The 15910-nt window shown below is 45.5% G+C and overlaps 2 protein-coding genes across 2 annotated transcripts; one reads left to right on the top strand and one right to left on the bottom strand.

The window, feature by feature from the left end:
* The first annotated feature begins 706 nt into the window (after positions 1 to 706).
* LOC115248170 (kinetochore protein NDC80 homolog) lies at positions 707 to 4920 on the top strand. The gene is made up of 17 exons (XM_029831796.1): positions 707 to 809; positions 1154 to 1246; positions 1490 to 1573; positions 1654 to 1780; positions 1958 to 2130; positions 2270 to 2372; positions 2459 to 2548; positions 2634 to 2727; positions 2819 to 2919; positions 2999 to 3143; positions 3226 to 3431; positions 3531 to 3680; positions 3752 to 3841; positions 3981 to 4073; positions 4146 to 4276; positions 4352 to 4454; positions 4532 to 4920. Exons 1-17 carry the CDS (start codon positions 802 to 804, stop codon positions 4658 to 4660), a joined length of 1920 nt encoding a protein of 639 aa, XP_029687656.1. The 5' UTR covers positions 707 to 801; the 3' UTR covers positions 4661 to 4920.
* A 9578-nt stretch (positions 4921 to 14498) lies between these two features.
* Positions 14499 to 15891, bottom strand: LOC115248169 (glial cell line-derived neurotrophic factor-like). The gene is made up of 2 exons (XM_029831794.1): positions 15575 to 15891; positions 14499 to 15156 (listed from the first exon to the last, which is right to left on the bottom strand). The coding sequence occupies exons 1-2, from the start codon at positions 15774 to 15776 to the stop codon at positions 14582 to 14584; spliced, it is 777 nt and encodes a 258-aa protein (XP_029687654.1). The 5' UTR covers positions 15777 to 15891; the 3' UTR covers positions 14499 to 14581.
* Positions 15892 to 15910: the final 19 nt, after the last annotated feature.

The raw sequence follows: 15910 nt of genomic DNA on the forward strand, positions 1-15910 counted from the left end.
AAAAATAAGAATTTTTATTTTGTTCACTTTTATTTGTCCATGCTGTACAATGGCAGAGTCCTCTGGATATAATTTATTCTATTTCAAACTACGCATGCAGTATATGTGGCCTATTGCAGCAGGATATTTTGTAAATGTAGATTTTGTTGTATTAGGTCACCCCAGTAATAAGAGGAAAGGGGATCATACCCTTTCAGTGGAACAAATACTGCAATAAATTTTCTACTTCTCTTTGTCACTTGTCTGCTCAAACTGTTAATCTGATCTTTTCGTTCTACAACTAGTTTAGGACCTGAATATCGCTGAAGCACATACGGATCTGACAGTAAAGAGCTAATGCATGTGTTTCAATTCAGGGCATCAAATCCACCATCTATTTTATTTTGTTTAAGAGTATTTAATACTATATATTTATATTTCCTGTATTATTAGACAACATGGGTTGACTTCCAGTAGTTTCTGAAATTTAATATTTTTAAAGAGCTGTACTTGTGAGGCAGAAATAAAGTCAGCAATCAATATCCCTGTATTATACTTTCTCAGAGGACATGTAGGAATTTATACTTTAGGGTTTATGCACTAATGGTCGGTCAAACCGGGTAAACAATGTACCCGCTTTACTTTTCCCTGCGTATTGTGTGAGATTGTGCGGTTCGTGATACGGGCGCGCTGGGATTCTTGGGCCAAATGGCTTTCCGTAGTCTGATGTCATCGTCTTCCGGATTTAAACTTTTGGCGGGGGCTTATTGTACGTTCGGATGCTGCATCTATTCGCTCAGCAATAACATTCTAAACACAACTATGGACCGGTACGTAAGAAATCTGTTTAAACATAAACAAACATTTGCTAAAAATGCGTCATAGGTATTCCAAATTTACACGTTCATCGTTTTTAAGATATTAGCGAGCAGCCGTGTAGCTAAACAACATTAGCCATAGTTAGCCTCTGCTAATTAATTTTTAGATACGACCACATTAACAGTTACAATTTGTTGTAATTTTACCAGAGGGGTTTACGTTTCCAGACGTATGTAACATCGTTAACGTCAGCCATCTGTCTGCTTGACATGCAAATAAATGTAGCCTGGATGGTTGTTCTGACAGACTTGTTGCGTTATAACCATGACGGTAATTCGCCATCATTTGTGTCCAGTGGAAGGTTGAGTCGAGCAGGCAGACCATCGGAGCTGCCAATGCGAGTGCTGGACAACAACAGGATGAGCATGGTGTATGCAACACCCCAGAGGTTGGTTCAGTCTAAACAATGAACAAAACAACATTGTTTTGGTTTAGCATAACGTTTTTAGCCATTCATAGAATTCCTGTTGAACAGCTTCAAATAAAAGGTTGCATATAAAATATACTTTTAACGTGGACTGAGCTCATCTGTGGGTAGAATATTCTTTTAGGGAGGCTTCCAGTTTATTATATGTGTAATGGAAAATAGAATTCTGACCTTTTTTAATTTTGGAAAACATTCTTTTTCCAGTAAACAGCCTTCGTTTGGTAAACTCAACATACCTAAGCCAAATTCTGTGACCTCTGAGAGGAGAACCAGTTTCTTTGGTCCCCGGTACGTAAACAATATTTTGACTCAACATAGTGTGATGTTTTTATCAAAGAGACATTTGGGTGTTTATTTTGAATCTGCAGCACTAGCGGGGCCAGCATGCCTCGCAACAGCACCATGTCCGGGTTTGGTGGAACTGAGAAGATTAAAGATTCCAGGCCTCTGCATGACAAGTCCTTTGTGCAGCAGTGCATCAGACAGCTGCACGAGGTAAAGGCCACAACGTTTTCAACATTCTGTTTCTACCAACACAACACTTCTTGAAAGTTGAACTTGCTTATGCACAGAGGCTGCTGACAGGTCATCTCGACCAAGGGACACTGATGGTTGTTATTATGACTGGGAGTCAATTATTTGATCTCCATGCTCTCTGTCATATTTTTCTAGTTTCTGACTGAACAGGGTTACACAGGCACCTTGTCATCCAAGACCCTTCAGTCTCCCTCAACCAAGGAGTTTGTAAAGGTGTTTGAATTCATCTACCGACAATTAGACCCAACATTTGAGATGCCAACTTCAAAAGTTGAGGAGGAGGTTCCAGCCATTTTAAAATCCCTGAGGTGAAGTGTTTTTTTTTTTTTTTTTTTAAATATTAAGTATTTTAAATGCAACATGGAATTTTCTCATATTAGATAAGATAATTAATGTGTGTTTATCATAACAGTGCTCGCTGTCTCATTTCTCCCCGTCTAATTCAAGGTACCCGTTTGTTCTCTCCAAGTCTTCCATGTATTCTGTTGGTGCTCCTCACACATGGCCGCAGGCCCTCGGCGCACTCATGTGGCTGATTGATAATGTCAAGGTGGGCAACGCTCGTGCTGATGACGTAAATCCTACATGTTGCGGATGACTTTGATTAAAAGCAGCACTGTGTGTGTTCTCCATCAGATCAAGTGGAGTTTGAGCAAGCAGGAGTTGCTGTTCAGTGACTTCTGCGAGGACACTGACAACATCGAAGAAGGCGCTGAATATAACAAGGTTTTGAACCTCTGGGTGCAAATGTCATCGCTTAAATACTGCAAAACTCTTGTCAAGCGGTCTGTTTTACATGTTTTATGTACAGCTCTTCCTGGACTACACAGCCGAGACGTACTCCAAGTTCATGCAGGGTGAAGACTCATTTGAGGATGAGGAGGAACTTTTCCTCTCAAAATTGAGTGAGGACTGCCACCAATATGACTCATACAACTAAGTTGAAAATGCCTAGTTTTTAGATACAAAATGAAAGTTGTATCATTGTTTTCACAGAGAAACTCTACAATGTTGATGAAGCTCTGCTGTCTTCAATGGAGGAGAAGCAGCAAATACTGAGTGAGGAGATGGAGCGACTGGAGAAGGAGAGCCACACGGTGAGATGAGTTGAAATCTGTGCATCCTGTTCACTTTTACAGAAGCAAGAGTGACGTTCTCTCTCTGTCCCCTGCTCAGGATCGTCTCATGACCAAGCGGATGGAAAGGATGAAGCTGCAGACAGACCTGAAGCAGCTCCAGAGTTACCGGAGCAGCCTGGACTCATTTAAGGCCAACTTGGAGAACAAAGTATCCGAGCTGACTAATGAGCTAGAGAACACCGGTAAATCTGAAGTTGTTCCATTTCTTAATAATTACCTGTGGAATATGTCCAGGATTACATTTGGTTCCTCATTGTTCCACAGTCAGTCACCTGGAGTCTCTAAAACACGAGCGGGACGCCCTGCAGGTCCAGCTGCAGAACCAGAAGTTTACTCCTGCTGATGTGGAGAGGATCAACAGAGAGAAGAGGGAACTCCAGCAGACTATCACCAGCCTCAACAAGTCTCTGGAAGATGCCGAACAGCACAAGTGGAACGAGGAGATCGCTCTGGCCAAAGTCAAGGAGAAGGTGCGCCATTCGCCGCCACCGTGTTTGGAACACTTAATGGCCGATTGTCGCCTCCCCCTGACCCCTCACGTATCTCCTGTCATTGTGCACTGAACCCAGGCGGAGCTGAGGCTGTCTGAGTACCACAAGCTGGCCCGTAAACTAAAGCTGATACCGCTGTCAGCAGAAAACGCCTGCGGTCATGACTTCGAGATCCGGCCGTTCGAATGTGGATCCAACAACACCGTGCAGCATAAAACGCAGATACAGGTGTGTTATGAGGACGGTTGTTTGAGAGTGCGAGGCCACCAATTCTAATTCTGAGCTGCCGCTTTTCATAGATGCTTCTGAGAAAACTGATCAGCGACGTCGAGGAGGAGAACAGTCGACTGGCCAACATGAAACTCAGTCTGGAGGAGTCTTGTGAACAAGTAACGCGGTTTTCCTTTTTCTACTGGCGCAACTAAAACATTGATCCTTCCTGTCCAAATTCTATTGCTGACTGGAAGGATGTATCAGGGGGGAAAGCTTCCAGATTGAGTATTTAATATGTGTGCCTACATCTTTAAGGTGAATTCCAACACCATGGACAAATCCAATGACATAAAGCAGCTGAGAGAGCAGATCCGGAAGCTGGATGAACGCTTGGATTGTGAAATTCAGGTACTGTACGCGACGGCAAATGTTCAGTCTCGCCAGACTTCATGTGTGCTAACAAGAGCTTTCTGCACGTAGGAGCTGGCCCGCGAGGAGCAGGGCTGGGCAGAGGAGATGGAGTCTGTGGAGAACCATCGTAAGCTCCTGGAGAAGAAGGTGAATCATGGGTATGACGGGGCTGTGCAGCAACTGAAGGCATCACAACAACAGTGAGTACCGTCGTTAATGGCGCGCGTCTCTGCGCTGTCCACGGCAGCTGATTCACGTGGTCGTGCTCTCCTCAGGTACCACCTGGTGCTGCAGGAGACCAACGAGGAGAGGCGGACAGTCGCCAACAACATGGCGTCCGTCTTCACCACAGCAGCCAACCACCTGTCAATTACAGAGGTAACTTTAGCGTGACTTGGTAACTTGATACCTGCTGATAAGTGTGTAATAGTTGTGCTCTGGTTCCCGAACAACAGAAGTGTCTGGAGGATCTGCACAGCCGCGTGCAGCGTCTCTGCTCCAAAGCTGTAGAAGAAGACGACAGTGTTCTACAGAAGCTGAAGGAAACGTTGGAGAACTTTGTCTCCAAGGCAAACAGTTTGTAAATTTGTGCGTAAGGCCAACTTTTCTACACGGAGAGGATAGAGGCTTCTTTTGTGTTTTTGTCAATGATTATTTTATTGTTCACTTATTTTTTGGTCTGTGTGAGCTACTCGTGTCCACCAGGAGGCGCCAACACGCTGCATTCAGACTTTGCAAAAAAAACTAAATCCACATCATTTCTTTGTGTTTCTGTTTTTCCACTCACTCTTATTCATGTTCTCTAACCATTCTTTAATGTTACAATAAAGTTTTTTCAACATTATGGTTTGGAACTGTCCTTTTATCAAAGTGGGATAATAATGCGGCGTCAGAGGTCTAAAGGTTAAATGATGCAGGTTCTGAGCAGCCTGTAAATGTTTCATTTGATCTACTAACACACTTCTGCCGTTGTAAAGATTTTCGAACCTGTCCCCCGTTATCGAGTCTATTCTATGATAAACAGTGCCAAAGCTGCGGTGTGTTTAGCAGTAGAGGCCAGTAACCTGAGTGCAGGACTTTTGCTGGATTAGATACTGTTCTGGCAAATGAATAAACATTTGGAATAGTTTCCATACGACTCATACTACAGTGTTTTTGTGCATAATTAAGGTCCGTATAATCTGCCAAAAGAAATCCAATCCCACTCATTAATTTAATGAAAGACCCCGTGTTGTCTACAACTCTGTAGCTCCAAAAACAGATATGGACCTTTATCATGTCTGCACCACTCCACTTTTATATTTCCATGCATCCACACGTGTCTAATATTCAACATTAGCACGCTTATCTAAAATATACTATAATTAATTATTTTATATTTTGTATAAAGACTCAATCATGGCATCTTGCTATTGTTAGAAATACTTCCAAGCTGTATTGAAGGGGTCTCACTGCATCTAATGTCTGTGTACCATTTTTGTTCAGGGGTCCAGAGGGGCCTTTTCAACAAAGATGTCAGCTTGCTGATGCGGTTGCTCTCGCTGATGTCGCTTGGTGATTGATGGTGTTTTCTCCAGCCCTGACGCTGCTAACAATTTAGAAGTAAATGGTAAGAAATTGGCTAATTTATTCATTAGAAAACTAGCAAGCCCTGTTCTTGTCAGCTAAGAACAAATTTAAAAAATGAGTTGAGATCTAAGGAGTCGCTTGCACCCTGAACTCCACATGGTGTCAATACGGTGAGGAAAAAGACAAAGACAAAAGAAAGAGACATTTTCACGAGAGGGAGTGTTTGAAAACGGTGCGAGCGTGAGAGAAATGTTTTGGCAGATGTGATGAGGAGAGATGAGGTGATTGTGAGGGGCTCCGCGGAGCGAGGGAATGAAAAATGTGATGGATTACTTCCACCACTGAGCAGAAATGTGCGTGCACGTGTGTGCCGGTGTCATGGGGATGTGCAGCAAGTTAAAGAAACAGGGGAAGGCTGGTACTGTTAAAAACTCTGTTCAAACAGGACCGGGGAGTGTTTATCTGATCCCGTGTGGACAGGTGGCATCCATAAACCCCCCTCCACAGACTGCATGTCTCTTTGCATGTGTGTGAACATGAACATCATGATTTGTGTATCCCTCCGCCCCCCCGAGGCGTGTGCACGGTGGCCTGAGTGCGTGTGACGCTCTCTGCAGGAGTCTGCCTGCTTATTTCAGCATCGGGACGATTGTTTGTGTCTGTTTCCTCTTTCTGTGCTTCTTCACATGTTCCGTTCTCCTGCGGTCGGCCCGGGCCGGTTTGTGCTCGGGTCAGCGCGCTCGCAGCATCACGTGATGAATTTTTAATGCTCTGGACGTTCCTGCGTGAACATTCAATGTGACCCCAGCGAGGGAGACTCTCCTGGGCTTCTCCGTAGTGAAGGGGAGGGCCAAGATCGGGTGGGTGTGTGTTGCCATGGGGAAAACAACACGGGAGGAGAAGAAGAGTTGAGGGTTTCTGTTTTCCTGGTCCCTGACCTGTGGAGGGACCAAGCTGTGGCTTCCTCTGGGACCAAAAGACTTTCAGTGGCCCAGAGGCAGAGCCAAGAGGCGTTAATGTGAGGGCTAGTCATGGGTTAATGTCACCATCCAACATGGAATATTCTGCTGTACAGATGTGGGAGACTGGAAACAGACACGCGTGTGCACACGCACATGCACGCACACACACGTTGCCTTGTACTTCTATCTTTGTGAGGAGCTCCCTGAACTAACCCTAAACATGATAACAAACCCCCTTTAACCACTAACCCTAACCCTAACCCTAACCACTAACCCTAACCCTAACCCTAACCTTAACCCTAACCCTAACCCTAACCCTAACCACTAACCCTAACCCTAACCCTAACCCTAACCTTAACCCTAACCCTAACCCTAACCCTAACCCTAACCTTAACCTTAACCTTAACCTTAACCCTAACCCTAACCCTAACCCTAACCCTAACCCTAACCCTAACCACTAACCCTAACCCTAACCCTAACCCTAACCCTAACCCTAACCCTAACCCTAACCCCTAACCCTAACCCTAACCCTAACCCTAACCCTAACCTTAACCCTAACCCTAACCCTAACCCTAACCCTAACCCTAACCTTAACCCTAACCCTAACCCTAACCCTAACCCTAACCCTAACCCTTCCAGATCACACCTCCACCTGTCCTCCACAGCCAGCACTATAGGAACAGGAAATTCATTCACAACTCATAGACTGGCACAGCCCCCCCCCCCCCCCCCCCCCCCCCCCCCGGCTCCACATCCATCCGCACCACTATCATAGTTGATATCACCACATTCACCCTCTGCCATACACACTACACACTGTAGGTGAAACCCAGAACTCACTACAGCGGGAGCTCACCTTGGCCACCTTCACACCCTACCGGCCATCATCATCTCAGGCTTGGCCACCCATAAATATATCCCCCTGTCACCCTTTGAAAGCTTCTATAACTTTCTCTTTTATATGTTCTTTCCTTTAAATGTTCCTTCTTTAAAGTTTTCCTTGGAGGGCAGCGTGCATGGTTGGATTAGATGGATCGTTGTTTGCATGCTTATCTTTTGTTGTGTGTGATGATTTTACAGCACTTTTTCATTGCTGCCCCTTTACCTCTACGTTCTAACCCTAAACCCTAATTTAATCTAATTTTATCCAAGAGTCTAATGAAAGTTAGTGCTCTTAAAAATCCCTCTTATGGTCTAATCTACTCCTTTCACCAAGTTAATTTTTTTTTTTTTTTTTTAAAAACACTGTTTGATGATGTGGATGACAGGATCTATTCTTTTCCTGGACCTGATCTTGAACCCTGATCCATCCCTAAACCCTAAACCCTAAACTAAATCCATGATTTACTCCCACAGTTCTTTGAAGTTATGGGCCCACTTTTGATAAATGCTCTCCCTTTACTAGTAGAATGTATATTTTGGTACTCAATACATAGCAAATAGAAGAAGTCTCTCTCTCGCTCTCTCTCCCACACACACACACACACACACACACACACACACACACACACACACACACTCACACACACACACACACACGAGAGCACTGTCATTTGCTCTCTGCTATTTTCTTTCTCTCGGCTTCTTGTCAAAACATCAGCTTATATTGAAATCTCTCTCTTTAGACTTCCATTGTGAGCAGCTCTGGCATTTTGATCCGCGCTCCAACATTTAATTGTCTCCAGATTCAGAAGTCAAACGGACTTCTGCTATAGCGCAAAAAGCGCCGCAACCCTCTGCAATACGATTCGGAAGTGGAAAAACCCAAGAAAAAAACAAGATCCCGCGCGTCTTGTTTGATGGCCGCTGGAGTCATTAATAACAATAATAGACATTTACAGGAATAATAACGCATCCCCCTGTGCTCCTCTGTCATGTGATTTTCCTTTTTTAATCTTACACACACACACACACACACACACACACACACACACACACACACACACACACACACACACACACACACACACACAATGTTAAAGAAACCTCAGAGTTTGATTCTTACTTTTCCCTTGAACTTATAAAACCTGTTTATTTTCTGCCCACCTTTAGTCACGTGCACACTCTTTTAGTTCATTTGTCTTTATACATTCAAGGTTTCCTCACATCAGGTTTTAGAGGTGACAAATAGATTGACAGGATCCACGAGCCCTCTGTCCAGACGGGTGTTGGGAGACTGGTGGTTGCTTCTCTCTCATCGCGCCACTGTTGTCGCGGCCTCCTGTATGACTTCCACGCACCCGCCGACAGCTCCCATCGAGCCCGGCGGGTGAAGAGCGGAACAATCAGGCCGTTTTCTGTCCAATAATAGGGTCGACGAGTGAGCAGCTCACAAGTGCACGGAGCAGCAGTTTCCGTGTCAGAGACGGCACACAAAGCGGAGACGCCTCAATAATATAGAAATTCAGTTTCACTTACGGTTTGTCCTCATGCCAAAAAGGCAAAATAGTGTTTGACATCTTCCATAAAATCAAGGAAAACTCAAGATAAAACTACGTACTTTGATTTAACACCTTAAAATGTTGTTAAAATCAAATACGTTTATATGAACTCATTACATAATGGTGATGTTATCTATGCTTTAATGTCACACATAGTAGATAAGAGGTAATGGCCCAGACTCCACAGTAATTAACCCTTAGTTAATGCTTATTACTACAGTAAGTCAGGTGGACGATTTTCTGGCTGCTGGTTTGTCTACGTTAAAGGTGAAAGGGCAGAAGCATCGCAAAGATCAACACTTTATTTGCCCTTGTGGCTAATCTTAAAAAGATGTGTATTGGTCAGGATGGAGGACATAACTGCAGCCCTCGGTGTGCACGTGTGCACGAGTGCGTGAGTGCATGTGTGCGCGCGCGTGTGTGTCCTCCCTTGTGTGCCATTTGTTCATGCTAAGCTCCCGCGTGCTTCCACACACATTATACTTGCAAAAGGCTTTTTTTTATGTGATGCGGAGGGAGATATCAGGTTTCCACCAGCTCTGTCTCTGCTCACTCGGGTCTGGGTGGGGGTTACTGAGGCACCCCGCGGGGTCGCAAGGAGGTCGTCCCAGTCTGTGAGGGGGGTTGAAGAGGGGCTACGAGTCAGAAGTTTGGACTGGTTGCTTTCTGCTTTTTTCCTGGCTGTGAGTTATAATCTGGTCTAGCGGGATTCTGAGGTCTGTTCACCTCAGGGGGCAAACAGATAAATGCTTTGGGGGGGGGGGGGGGTTGAATACGTAGGGTTTATCCAAACCATCCCCGTGCCAGATGGGAGGTGTAGGCTCTCCAGCACGTTGTGGGTCTTCCTAGTGGGGAGGTCTTGAAAAGCCTCCAAAGGAAGGGGTATGTAGGGGGCATCCAGGAGCACCAGCAGCCACACCTGAAGGTCTTCCTCCAGTCTCCAAGAAGACGGATCTTCTAGTGTTTACTAGGAGGACAAGCGTTGTTGTGATGCTTTCATGCAGCTTCTGTGGCTGCTGGTTGAGGGGCACATGCCAGTCTGGCGTTTACTGAGGAAGCTGGATATTCTTTCCTTTACCACCAGGGAGCACACACACACACCCTGACACCCCACACACACCTTTACACTCTTTAATGTTAGAAAGCCAAGTCATGTGTTAGCTGATGCAGGCCTGGAGACATTAGCAGAAGATGCTAAGACATCAGAGCAGCGGGATGAAGACTGAGAGAGGTCCGCTGATTCCTCGGGAGGGGAAATATTGATGGCGAGGTGGTGGTCTGGGTCTTATATAAGTACACACCTACACCACACCGCTACTGTGTTTACAAAGGAGATTAGAGCAAGTTCTACTCGGTACCTCAGCGCGGCAGAGCCGTGTGCGTAACAATGGCAGGAATGTGCGTTGATGTATGGTCAACACACGCTCCATTACGACCTTCCAGGGAATGACCCCGTTATTCCCCAAATTACGTTTCCCTCATGCAGCCGGATCCTATGAAAGGAAATAAAACAGACAGAAATGGTTTTCCAGGAAATTTCTCCCACTGTTTAATTGCAGTTTGAAGGATTTTTGTAGTTTTTCAGCTGCTGACCAAAAAAAAATAAATCCTTTTATACAGCAGTAGTTCAGATATCCACCACTGATGTCCAGGTTCAAACCATAAATTTGTCTTCCTGTCCAAAAAATGTGTCCAACGTCATTTAGAAACAGCTTTTCCACTTCCTCCCATTGTATAGAAATCAGCCACTGAACCCAAGGAGGAGTCCTGACGCATCCAATTGCAGTTTTGAACACATGTGAGAGAAAACAAAGGATGTTTCTGAGCGCCAACTTACTCGTTTCCTAGAATCTTTTGAGAATAATTTCAAATGCTTATTTCTCGGTCATAAATCTTAGCCGGCGGGATGTGAAGGCTGCGCTTCTCCACCGTTTTGACAGTGTCATTCACCGCCGCGCCCGTTTCAAGGCTGCCTGTCACATCAGGTTAGAGGCCGAACGTCTCGGTTTGATGCAGCGTTGTCACTCTGAGCGGACGGCTTCCACTCTGGTGCAGCCGCGGTCCCTTCTGTTCTGATGGTTACGCTTTAGATGACTGACGCTCAACGGTCTCAGCAACCCGACAGAGATTATTGTTATTATTGTTATTTTTATTCGTCCCTTCACCTCTTCTCTCGGTAGTCACGTGTGTCTTGGTGCGTCCCTCGCTTGTCTCCCCATTGTCATATTTCTTCCACATTTGTGGATGTAAATGATTTTTTGTGAATCCCTTTTTTCCCCCCCATCTCTGCTGTCTGGAGTGTTTAGAAAGTGGGAATACTGATTGACCAGCAACTGGATCTCCAGAGTCACGTGAGAGCGACTTGCTGGATTCAGGTGATCTCCATGTCAGAAAGTATGAGACCATCAGTCTTTGCGTCTCAAAGTGTCCTCATTTAATGGGTAAAATGCATGGACTGGTCCTCACTACGTAGCAAGAACACACACACGCACACACAGTGATGTGCCTCAGGTGTGAGCCTGCACACGTTCTCAGGTTGCACCTGAATATTAACCATCTGAGCGAGCCAACACGTTTACACACACTGACCTGATCCTGTACACTCGTTTACCTGTTCCACTGTCCTCATCCTGTGCAATGACGGCGAACCGTCAGGCGGCCACGTCCTCACTAAACTCAACAGCAATAAAGGCAGAAGTAAAACTGGGAATGTCTGGAAACGAGTGTGTTTGTTTCAGATTACGGTGCTGCCGCAGGGGTCAGAGGATGTCTCTGCAGACCGACAACACATGTTTATGGGTGTGTGTTGTAATATTGACGAGTGTTGATCAGACCAGCGGTCTGTGGACTGGCAGGTGTGGTTACTCCATGTTAATTTGTGGCACAGCGGCGGTTCCAGCCGCGAACAGCCGGGCCTCCTCTGCTTTCTTTCGCTTTTGACTCGGCTAAACTTTCTCATGCTTCTCTCCTCCTTTTCTGTTACGGATTTTAGCCTTTTGGGGGTAATTTAGAATTGAAAGAAGATGTATGTGTGACTCTCTCAAATTTGTAGCTTTAATGTCTCCATATGTCATGACGGTTCCCTCTGGATGTTAGATCATATGAATCATGCTGAGAGATTCAAGAGCTTTGGTGGTTGGATTCATCTCTTATGAAGATCAACAACAGCTCTGATGTGTCTGAGATTACATTTCAAACTTTCTTTGTTGCTGGCAGTGTGGTTGCTCTGCCCACAACTGCTACCCTTCGTAAACTAAACATTTATACACGACGAGGAGAACTTGATCTCACAGACGTGATCTAATATAAGTCTTCAAACCATCAAGACTGGGGAGGCTGAGGTACAACAAAAACTGGCTTCTATCTGTCTGAGAGGTTGACCTTTAATGACCTTGTCGCCGGACTGGTAAAATTCATGGGAGGAGAGGACTTCACAGGCCCTCTTTACCCTAAATTACTGCAGAACAACCATACAGAAAATATCCGTATCCAGCTTTAATCTAGCAGAGATATTATGCTTTCATCTTGTTATTTGTGCCTTCCTTTTCCTTTCATGTCCCACCATGAGTCTGTAGGATGAGACACAGTTTAGTTCTCTCAAAAGATCCTTGTAGGTTCTAAAAGCACATAAATATGCAACTGTTTATTAAAATCATATTGCCTCAGAAACTGGGTATTTAATTGTTTGATATCTAACTCTTGAATGAGGAGAAGAGTTCATTACTTAATATATTTCTATACGCCTGCATGTGTGGACCCCAGCTAACAGCCAGGTAATAAGCAAATCCTGGTGTTTTGTATCGATCCCATCAGTGCATTATGCAGACCTCTGCAGGTATTTAGCACCTGTGCAGAAGAGCATCTCTTCCAGCTCCTCTTTCACCCCGTGTAACATCAGCCTTCATTACAACTTCCTCTCACACCAGGAACAAAAGAGCAGCAGCCCCAGCCGACTAATGATGCTCTCCTCTAACCGGCAGCTCCCAAGATTTCCAGCGCCGCTGAACTCCCCAATTATCCGTCCAACCAATTAAAAAAAATGAAGTGGAACTTTTTCTCGTTCTGGCTGCCCTGAACCTGACAGCAGGTCGCCCCCACATCTCCAGCCTATTAATCAAGACTGGTCCAGTTTCCTTCTCTTATTGCACTTTTTGCTTTCATGAACAGGTTGTCCTGATCTTTCTCCTGTTCCTGATCCTGATCCTGATCCAAACTCCATGTCCTCATGAGCCAAACCTATCTTGGTGCTGTCTTCTGTCAGGTCTGCATATCTAGGAATATCTAACTGCAGTTCTGCACCTGGATATCTCACCTGGTTCTCCACAGCTGGACCTCTCGCTCCCCTCTGCAGTTCTCCAGCATCATCTCCGCCTTCCTCCAGAGGTGTGATATGTAGTGGAGGTTCTCCATGCAGCATTCTTTGGACAGTTTCCAGAAAGACGTCCAAACGGTTCTGGTGTTCCCCGAGAAAGAGTCGAGTTTAGCCATCTGTCTTCCTCGTGGAAGAAAAATCTGCAAGACGCTAAATCTGGATCCGGAATGTCTGTTTCCCTGCCGTGCGATCTGAAGGACTCCATAGGAGTTCTGCTGGTTTTATTCTCTTTAATGGAAGCTAATGGGGCACTTAACTCGGGGCAATTACCATCAAACCCAATTTAATCACAGCAATTTTAACGAAAGTTCCCCAGAATTTTCACCTGTTTGATTTTAGGAGTTAAAAGCAGGAATTTGTGAAAGTGTGACATGGCAGCCAGCCGCTGTTCTCACATCTGAAGCTGTCGGCTGTCCAAATCCTCGCCTTGTCACGCTTAACCCCTTAAATCTAAATGCCTGTTTTTCACTTCACTTTGGGATTGTTGAAGGAAGCAAAAAAAAAAATAAAACTGAGATAATATAAGATAAGATAAGATAAAAATAAGATAAAACTGTCCCAAACAAACTAATCCGACGTGATGAAACCACCAGAGAGAGTCTAAAACAATCCATTAACAGTTTAAAAATTAAAAATAAAGTGATGGTGAACTCAGTCTTGCCTTCTGCCATCAAGAGGGTTTGTTCACTGTTAACCAGAATGACCATTTACCCATGAAAAATACTGCACAATCGCAGCGGACAACCGAATTCCTGTTTAATTAATTTTGCTGTCTCTGTCCCTGGATTGTGTTTCTGGATGTCTGGAAACAATTAAAAGTCTTTGGCACACTCTTATGTATCACAGTACATTAATAAATAACATTTATTCCTTATATAAAAGCATCATAAATTACAATAAGTTACTATATTCAATATTTTATAAATATCTCTGATTTGTTTTACATTTGCATGTCCCAACACATTGTGATGGGTGACGGATCCAAACGGCTGGTTGCTATGACACCTGTCGTGTTGTTCTCCCCATATTTATTATTTATGCTGGCCTCATTTTGTAGCTGCAGCAACAGTGAACCTCCCCTCGCCCTCAGACCAATTCAAAGACACAAAAACCCCTCGACATCAGGTTTCAAACGGGGCCAGAGGGCGAGAGTCGCGTCGCCTACACACAGCCGCACTTCCTGGCCGAGTGCTTCCTCACAGTGTGGTAGACCAGGTTGTCGTCCAGGAACGAGAGGTCATCGTCGAAGGCTGTGGGCCTGCAGCAGGCCTGGGAGGGCGTGTCTTTGGGAGGGAGCTTCCTGTTGTTGGCGAGGTTGTACAGGATCTTGTCGTAGTTGGTCTGGGACTTCCTGCACGGTCCGGAACAGTACCTGAATATCATTTCCTCGCTGGAGCGGTAGCCCAGACCCAGATCTGTAACGTTGAGGTGGATCTGTTTGAGCGTGCAGCCCTGTCCTCTCCCAGGACCTCCTCTCACCTTCTTCCCCGTCTCCCCTCTTCTGGCTCCTCTGTCACCCAGCCGGCCCACCCCCGTCTTCTGCCTTCTCTGCCGAGCCCTGCCGCTCAGGCCCTGCCGATCCCCGCCACTGTCTTTGGTTGGGGAGGGGGCAGTGGAGGAGGAGGAGGAGGAGGAGGAGGAGGAGGAGGAGGAGGAGTGTTGTATTCTGCTGATTGTCACTTTGATGAAATTGACCACATCTTCATACTCGTTCAGAGAGGCCTCCTCCATGGCGCCTGGAACACATATGACTGTATTTGTTACGCTTGTCTTTGTGATGAGTCAATTAATAAAGTGTCTGTGTCTGTCTGTCTGTCTGTCTGTCTGTCTGTTGTCTGTCTGTCTGTCTGTCTGCCTGCCTGCCTGCCTGCCTGCCTGCCTGCCTAAAATCTCATATGGTCAAATAATGTGTAAAAGGTTACAAATCAATAAGTAAATAACTCAATACAAACGGGATAATGCAGAAATCATTTTTAAAACATAGTAAAATGTAGCTGTCAAATACAGCAGATTAAATCAATTATAGTTCTCTTATTAAGGGAGATACAGTCCGTTGAGGACTCTCATCTCATAACCGTGTCATTATTATACTTCTCTTTATTTTTTGACCAGACTCATGAATTGTTTCGGCCCCTTGATGCCCTCAGCCTTTACCTTTTCCTCTCCGGGCGCCCAGCTCCTCTCCCCAGTCGGTTCGGCTGATACCGGAGCGGACCAGGCGCGTCTGCGACTGCGGGAGCTCCGGCGGACTCTCCGCCTCGCTCCTTCTCCTCATCGCGGGGTGCTGCCGGGAGACGCTGGCGCGCACGGCGCTCAGCAGAATCAAACAAGTGGTCAGACTATCCCATAACTTCATTGTTCACTTCAGTCCGACAGCAGAACATGGCGCGTCGCGAAACCAACAGGTCTCACCTGGCAAACGCGGTGAGCAACATCGGGGACGCGCAACGCCGGACCTCCAGCTGCTCACCGACCGAACCAAAACGTGGC

The sequence above is a fragment of the Takifugu rubripes genome, unplaced genomic scaffold (genome assembly GCF_901000725.2).
Source record: "Takifugu rubripes unplaced genomic scaffold, fTakRub1.2, whole genome shotgun sequence".
Classification (NCBI taxonomy): Eukaryota; Metazoa; Chordata; class Actinopteri; order Tetraodontiformes; family Tetraodontidae; genus Takifugu; species Takifugu rubripes.